General features: G+C 42.0%; 1 protein-coding gene across 1 annotated transcript; it reads right to left on the bottom strand.

Annotated features, from left to right (window-relative positions):
- Nucleotides 1-668: 668 nt before the first annotated feature.
- Nucleotides 669-5,949, bottom strand: LOC136811013 (uncharacterized). Its single transcript, XM_067067618.1, has 3 exons — nucleotides 5,661-5,949; nucleotides 4,060-5,613; nucleotides 669-3,904 (listed from the first exon to the last, which is right to left on the bottom strand). Exons 1-3 carry the CDS (start codon nucleotides 5,947-5,949, stop codon nucleotides 669-671), a joined length of 5,079 nt encoding a protein of 1,692 aa, XP_066923719.1.
- Nucleotides 5,950-8,270: the final 2,321 nt, after the last annotated feature.

Below are 8,270 nucleotides of genomic sequence, written 5' to 3'. Positions count from 1 at the left end.
GAGAAGTTATCATAGGTTCTCAACATAGAGACTTCATGCATAACGTTGGCTTTGCTCAGTCAACGATATTGTAACATCACCGATGTCAAATTTGAATGCCTTGTAACGTCGATGTGAAGCGTCGACGTCATCTTGTAGAAATCACGAACACGAGTAGTATCAGTAGTATGTACAGTAATGAAAATAAGTAATACATCACCTGGAATAGCTGCAACGACGAAATCATCAGTTGCTCCAGTGGAAACGAGAGTCAGCGAGTGCAGCCATTGTACCGAGCTCTTTCATAATGTCAATCTCATCAAACGATCTGATGAGAACGAGTGAACGAATGGCGCGTTTGGTGAGTCGAAATGCTTGTTCCTGATGGTTTTTGTACTTGACAGTTGCTTGTCTGATGACATCATCTTTGCCCTTGTGGACACTGTCAATCATCCCATATTGATAGGTGTTGTTGATGTTGGATTCGTGCTTGAGAAATAGCACGATATCTCCTTTTGATGGTTGTCTGTCTGAAGTGAACCACTTCTCCTGTGACAAAAGCTTGGGTACATGAGTTGACAGCCAAACTTCAAACCATGCGTCGAAACATTGTTGGTTGGCATCCAAGATTTTGTTTGGGTGAATTGTTGTTAGCATCTCTCCTTCAGGGCTTCGCTCATTGTTTCGTCCTAAGCGAAGTGGGTGAGTAGATCCATCGGCTCGAAATCTGAAACTTCATTTCTGATCCCAATAGGTTGATTGTTGATGCAATTGGCAATCTGAGAGGACAAAGTCTCCCATTGAAGCAATGATAAACGTTCATTGGAGATGCTTCGTTCTAATGACTTGTTGATTTCTTGAATTCGTCTTTCCACTTTCCCATGGAAATTATGGCCACCTACTGGACATGAGTTGAATTCGACTTCCACATCTTGATGTAGCTGATTCACAGTATCCTTGAATTTCAGTCTCATATCTTTGCAACCCTTGAGCAATTGACTTCCTTCGTCACAGTAGAGGGTTTTTGGAAAGCCTGCATCACTGGCGAAACGAATGAAGGCTTGTAAGAAAGCAGGTGTAGAATAATCGTCCATGACTTTAATTGAAGTTGACGAGGTAGTTGAGCAGCAAAATACTACAAGCCAGATTTTGATCGTGGCTCGTTTGTTGTGTGGAGAGAATGCTTTGTATGGACCCGATAGATCAACTTGACACATGTAAAACGCAGGAGCAACAGTGAGTCTTGAGCTTGGAATTGGACCCATAGCAACTTCGATAGTTTTCTTCTCAAGGTACCTGCATCTAGGACACGATCGTTTGATAGCTTTGATGATTGATCTAACTTCCAATATGTAAGCATGTCTGAGTACGGCTCTCAAAGTTGTTTCTATTCCCCGATGAGAAGCATTCTGGTCATTCCAGTGTACGTCATTAACAATGGCGTATGCAACAGGTGAGTGTTTATCAACCAAGGGGACGCAGAAGCTTGTGGATGAGAGATCTTTCATTGCCTTTGTAAATCTTCCGGTAACAGTGATGTCATCACATGTTAAGACTCTTCCGGTGTAAATGAGAACTCCATCTTTCATCCTTGAAATCTTCTCATACTTTTTCTTTGGCAGAAAGTGTTGAATCTCTGCCGTGCATTTCTTGAAGTAGTAAGATTTGGCTTTGTCAGTGTCAGATGTCGATACAACTTTGCACCATGGGTGGGACTTCAGTTTGGAAGGATTAACTTTACGTGAAAGGATCTTGCGGATGAACTTCATAACCATTGTCATTAGCCTGATTACTTTGCTGTATGAGTGTTTGTTTGGATCAATGATATACTGTAAAAAATCGAAGTGTTTCTTAACTTCAGAAGGTACTGATTGGTTACTCAAGAACGTTGATTCCTGAGGATATGTTTCTTTGTTGGCTTCTGTTATCTGGGATGCATCAAGCTTCAAGCTGTTGATTGGAGTGACTGGAAATTCAGATTGATCTTTCGACATCCATTCATATCCGTTAATCCAATCAGAATCCATTGATATATCCTCAATTGAGCATCCTCTTCTGGTTCCCAAGTCAGCAATCATGTTCTTGGATGATACATAGTACCAGTCAGATGGTTGGGAGAAACGACGAATCTCAATCACTCTGTCCCTAACCCATTGTTTGAGTGGTTTTTTATCATTGCCAATCCAGTGCAGTACAACTTGGCTGTCACAAAGTTTCATAGACGACTTATGAAGATCTCCAAGTGATCTCTTTACGACCTCACTGGTGTGAATGTTGAGTAGAGCTGCAATCATCTCAGCTCTTGGTTGGGAGGTATGATCAGGAAGGATTTTTGACCTGGCAAACAGAAGTTGACAGCAGTAATCACCACTACGCCTTTTGATCCTTGAATAGATGGCTGAGCAGGCAATACTTGAACTGGCATCACCTGTGTCAATCGTTTCAATCGATAATGATTCGGCATCCTCAGGTACAACACATCTCTTGAAGTAAACTGTTTTCATCTCTTGCATCATTTGGAAGTTGTTTATCCAAGTTGGTCTCAGCTCCTTTGGAATAGCATCATCCCAGTCAAGCTTGTGGATGACTAAGTCATGAAGGTCTAATTTGAATCCTGCTGAAATTGGCGTCATCTTTCCAAGAAGGTCGTATATCTCTCCTACCTTGGAGGCACAATGGCGTTTGGTTAATCGTTCTGGAATTGAATTATCACTGACAGGTGGTTTCCTCCCACGTTTGCGTTTGGCAAAATTCAATTCTCCAATGTTCAACAATATCACATCGTCTTTTGGAAACCATTTGAGTCCAGCAACAACCAGTGACTTGCCATCATCAGACAAGTTCTCATTTGGATTCTCACCGGATAAAGTAATGCCTTTCAGTTTGTAACCACCACGATTGACGATTAACTCCATTTCATCAGCTCTTTGACTAGCCATTTCGAGTGAGGCTGCACCACTAATGCAATCATCAACGTATATGTCCTTCTTGATGATTCTACTGGTTTCAGGAAATTCATTTTTCGACATGTCAGCAATCTTTCTAAGCCCATATTCAGCTTGATTCCCACTTGGCTTCACTCCATAAATAAGTGTTTTGATCACCTTTTCGTCAGGGATTTTTGTGGGGTCGAGATTCTCATGCCAGATATATCTTTGCAAGCACCAATCTCTTTGGTCGAGCCGAATGGTATTGTACATTTTGCTGATATCTGAGTGAATACCAACTTGGTGTGTTGACCAACGAATGGCGATCTCCTGCAATTTGTTCAAACCATTCTTTCCTTTAGCGAGAATATCATTAAGACTGTAGCCTGATGATGTAACCATAGATGCATCAAAGACTATACGGCAAGGGGTTGAGATAGATGTGGGTTTCCACACTGCCCTCCACGGGATAAAATTTTGGACAGGATTGTTTCTCAGATCAACTTGGACATCAGCAGGGAGATTTTTCACATAATCAACGAATCCAAGTTTCTGCAACTTTGCTTCTGATTCTAACACATCCGACTTATCTTGGGCATTCGTGGGATTGTTAAGCTTTTTTATCTGCTGGCTGTATACTTTCAAAGCGACCGATTTATTGGGTGCGAGGCGCTTTACTGGATCGAACATTAACGGTAGCCTGGCAGTGGTCGTGCACGTATTTGTATCAATCGATACGGATGAATTAATTATGGCTTGCTCAGCTTCCTCTTTTATGCTAATAGCCTCAATCGATTCATGGGATTTGCAATCTTTGCAATTTCGGCACGTTGTACAACGATACGTTATCTGTGAACCTGCGTTCTCGGCAGATTCAAAAGATTTCAGAATGTTTGATCGATAAGCTGTATGATCAATCAAAGGAGTGGAATTTTGGATAGTTGGGGATTCCACAATCGAGAGTTCGCGGATACGGGCGAGTTCCGTATAGAAAGTTGCTGACAGATGAGCATCGAAAGTACGGGAAAATGATTCATGTGGACCGCCAAGGACACCGGTGGTTCCATCAGAACCTCTGAAAACTGATTTGAATATGGATAAACCCGTTGGTGATTGGAATATAAGTTTTGGGAATAGCGAAAGTAGGAAATGCCGATCATCATATCGACTTTGCCACCGGCAGATTTTGGTAATTTTGGGAATATTTTCGCTATTGCGCCCGCTGCATCGAAAAGACTCTTCTCCGCATCACATAGTGAATATCGCGGAAATTCATCGGTCAGTTTCGGTAAGCAGAGTCCGGATAACTGCGCATGTTTCCCGGTAGATAACGGTAATTTAATCCGGTACAAGCCATGATCTGATATTGTTTTTGATCCAGCAAGTCCTCCAACGGAAACAGGAACTTTTGACAGCATTGTAGCACTGGAACCAAGACGATTAACTGCATCCTCGGTAATCAGGAAATCACTGCAGCCTGAATCGAAGAATATGTTGAACAGTTCGCTATGAAGCTTGATCTGTTGGAGCATATAGATTCCACGATCTTTGATATCTTCCTCTGAATCAGCAACGTTTGATTCTACAAAGTTCTGCACAGGAACATTCGGTTGCAGGACATTTTTCTCAGCAACTGGCTGATGGATTTCAGAGGTAAGGATTGCGCTGCTCGCGTGAAATGATAATTTAATTTCTCTGGAAAAGGACGGTAAGCTAGGATTTCTCATGCATTTTGCCTTATATCGTTCCAGTAATTCCTCGTTATCCTTGGAATTTTTATGCTCGTCACAGAGTAAGACGTGCTTCTTTTTGGGATAAGAATTGTGTGAAGGGTGTGGACATATAAATTCAGCTTGACATTCCCCTTTGGCATGTTTCCCTTTGTTCCAGTCAGCCCCAGGGTAGAGACATTGGAAGCAAAATCCCTTCCTTCGTAACATCGAGAATCGTTGGGAGGGTGTTTTTTCAGCAAAAGCACGACAGGAAAAGTATTGGATTACTTTGGATCCAATTGATCCAGTGGAAACATGATCATGTTCCCCATCCTTTGCCCCACACAATGAACATTTCTTGCATTCTTGCTTTTCCCCAAAAATGCACACGAGCCTCTGTTGCTCAACTTTAAGCTCCTTCTCGAGAAAAAGTAGAAGTTGGTTCCATAGGGCTTTCTCATTTGCCTCTAACTCACAGGATTCCTTCAGCCACTGGGTCATACGAGCATTCCCCATTAAACGATAGATTTTTTCCAAACCTTCCCCGTAAAATAGGTTTTTTTCAATGTTGTGCTTGGAAGCCAAATTTAAGAGATCCCTCATCAGGCTAATGATCTGACTGATTCCGGCAATCAACTTCTCAGGGTCCTTGGTTTTCCCCAGCTGAGAGATATTGTCTAATTTGGCAACCTTCCTGGCCAAAAGAAATCTGGTGTCCCCATAAGTTGCTTTCAATCGTTCCCAGATCTCAGAGATTTTATCAACATGCTTAACCAGAGACAATGCTGGCTCTGATAGATGGTTATTAATCAAAAGGTCCGGTAGCATTCTCTTAGTTGTAGTACGAACATAAAGCTTCTCGAACTCAGTTTGGAAGGTATAGATGTCCAAAGGTGAATCGTACCCAGAAAATTTGCCAAATTGATATTCAGCTTCCCCTCCTTGATTAGATCCCTCTTGTTGAGCTCCCTTTGATCCACTTCTTTCTCCAGGTCCTTCAGAAAGTCAGTCTTCTTAGAAATAATAAAATCATATTTCTTACCAAGTTCTTCTACTGCTTTCTTCATTGCACCAGATGCAGCAGGGTATTTCAGGATTTCTTGGTAGTTCTGGGTCACAGTTTCCAATTTCTTTGCCGACACCTTCTGGTTATCCTGTAGCTTCAAGAGTTGGTCATCAGTCAGTTGTGGAATGGTGGACTCACACCATTCGGACTCGAGCTCTGTTGCAATCCTGAGGGTTGTGTTGACTTGGAAAAGCTTCGACTTCTCCTGGTGGTTGAGAATGGTCTTCTGGGTTGCTGCTTCCTTTGATTGAGCTTCCTTGGACATTTCGATACCAGTTTTGATCTTCTGGATGACGTCATCGAATTCTCGTTTGTAATCAGTATTGTACCTGGGAGTGCCAATTAATAATTTTATCTTGGTGTGCTTGGTCCTAAACTCGGACCTCAATTCCTTATGTGGCGATTATCTCACGTGCTGGAGTTACATCAAATGACATCTCGTCCACAAAATCTCCAATATCATCTTTCAGGACTTCCACTTCAACGAATAAGTCCACCGGGTCGATGGGTTGTTTGCCATCTTCTTGTTTTTCGTCTGCCATAGTTGACGGTTCGGTTAAGGGCACACGTTTGCCTGTGTTATGCAGGGCGCTATAATCGATTCGTTTAGCGGCTGCTCTTTTGTTCATTTATATCATACGGTCTGCTGTTTGAATGTTGTGGGAACAGCGAATTGAGACGAGTCAGTACGTGACGTGTTTGTAACAGTGCGTTCAAACTAAGAACAAAAGAAAATTCTTTGGTCACAAATCTTATCAAAATTTGTACAAAATCAAATCAAATTGTCCTCAATCTGATAAAATGAATATTCACAAATCTCAGTGAAAATAGAAAATATTGTTTGACAAGCCAAATATTCTAAGTCTAGAAAATAGGGCAAAAATATCAAACTTAATAAAATGAAATATTATCTTACCAGCGTGCGACTGCATGAATGCTGTGTATAAAACGTCTCAAGAACACTACACCACAATTTCAAGGTGACAGTGAAAAGTTATCAATATTGTTCATCAAACATAAAATCAAAGACAAAAAATGTTGACATCGTCAACTCTCAACAACCTTATCTCAAAAGTTGCAAAAAAGATTCCGTTCTAAAGTATAAAAAGAATCTAACGCCTACAAAAAATTAATAGCTTTCTCCATCGTATGGTCATTAACTTGATCTCCAAATGAAAGTCATTAAATTTTTATCGAGGCTCTCCCATGGAGAGCAACAAGTTCGTAATTACTTTCCCTTGAGAATTTGGGTTTCATCGATAATTACGTTTACTCACTCGACATGGTCCACCCCGTCACCAATCGTGCCCCGCCCCCAATCGTGGTCCACCCTCATCCTCAATAGTGGTATACTTTATCAATCGCAGGTCACCTTCGTTTGAATTGTCTTCCGCCCTCGATTATTAATCGCTACCGGCCGTCGTTCAATTCGCAGCCTGCATCTTGTTTCCAATCGTGATCCGCCCTCATTTGCAATCGTTGTTTGTTCTCGTTATCAATCGTGGTTCAGCCTTGTTATCAATCGTCGGCCGCCCTTTTCATCAGTGGTCTACACTCGTTCCCAATCGGGACCGCCCTCGAGCGTTTATTCAATACCGCCCGTCGTATTCGTCTGTGGTACACGCAACTACCACATCAGTTGACTAATCCGTGAACTACCTGTTCTTTATTCAACCTTTTTCATCACCGTCCAGACCATCATGTCAATCCGGAGATCTCAAAGAATTGCAGGACAAGGGCCTGATCATTCCACTGACCTAGCCAAACTGATATCTCTAAGGAACACTCGAAGAGGTCTTCTGGGATATCTTACACGGGTGGCAAATCAAATCTTATCCTACCTGAATGATCAAGATGCATCGAGTGCGTCTACGTTGCATAACACTCTTGTTGAGACTTACTTAAAATTCAGAGCGGCAAACACAGAATATCTTATCTATGAAACTGACGAAAGAAGGATACAAGAATGCACAAAAACTGAAGCTAGAGAGGCTAATCGCATCGCTGAAATAGAGCATGAGATTCGTACAAGATTGAGAACACCAAATCTTTCCAACACTACACCTGATACAAGTCTGTATGATGTAGATCCATCTGAAACTTCCAACATATCCGGTCATGATAAACGTACTAACGTATTCAATCCTCATATTCGTATACCTGTTGGCTCCAGTGGAAACTCACCTACTGTTTCTCATATCGAATCACCTCCTAACTCAGCTATTCACCACTCACCTGTCCATTCACAACCTCTTCAACGAAGTCTATCTCAGGTGAGATTTACTCCATGTCCACCTTCGGTATCTTCTGTCACAGCAAAGCCACGAAGCAGCTTCCGACGTCTACGCCAAAAGGCATCTACAACATCAGGTGATAATCGTTCAGAGCCTTCAACTGCCACTGTGACTCTTGCTAATGCTAATTCTTACACAAAACCCAAACCTCCATACCTCGTCTTCAGACCAGTCGACCAATTCATTGACGAATTGACAGAAGGAGAGGAAACATGCCTCGCCGGCTTATCAAACCCATTAACAGCAAATTCTGCGCTGAGGTTCGAATTCGAGACAAAGGCTCTTCCAACCA

The sequence above is a fragment of the Clytia hemisphaerica genome, unplaced genomic scaffold (genome assembly GCF_902728285.1).
Source record: "Clytia hemisphaerica strain Z4C2 unplaced genomic scaffold, Clytia hemisphaerica genome assembly, whole genome shotgun sequence".
NCBI lineage: Eukaryota > Metazoa > Cnidaria > Hydrozoa > Leptothecata > Clytiidae > Clytia > Clytia hemisphaerica.
This window is presented reverse-complemented; position numbering and strand designations above follow the sequence as displayed.

Bases quoted from the DNA above. Each gene is read 5' to 3' on its own strand.
- LOC136811013 (XM_067067618.1), bottom strand. From the start codon at position 5,949: ATGTCCAAGGAAGCTCAATCAAAGGAAGCAGCAACCCAGAAGACCATT. The intron at 5,614-5,660 runs GTAAGAAATATG...GACTTTCTGAAG, and splicing joins GAAAGCAGTAGAAGAACTTG to GACCTGGAGAAAGAAGTGGA. The intron at 3,905-4,059 runs GCATTTCCTACT...CTCATCTGTCAG, and splicing joins CAAAGTCGATATGATGATCG to CAACTTTCTATACGGAACTC.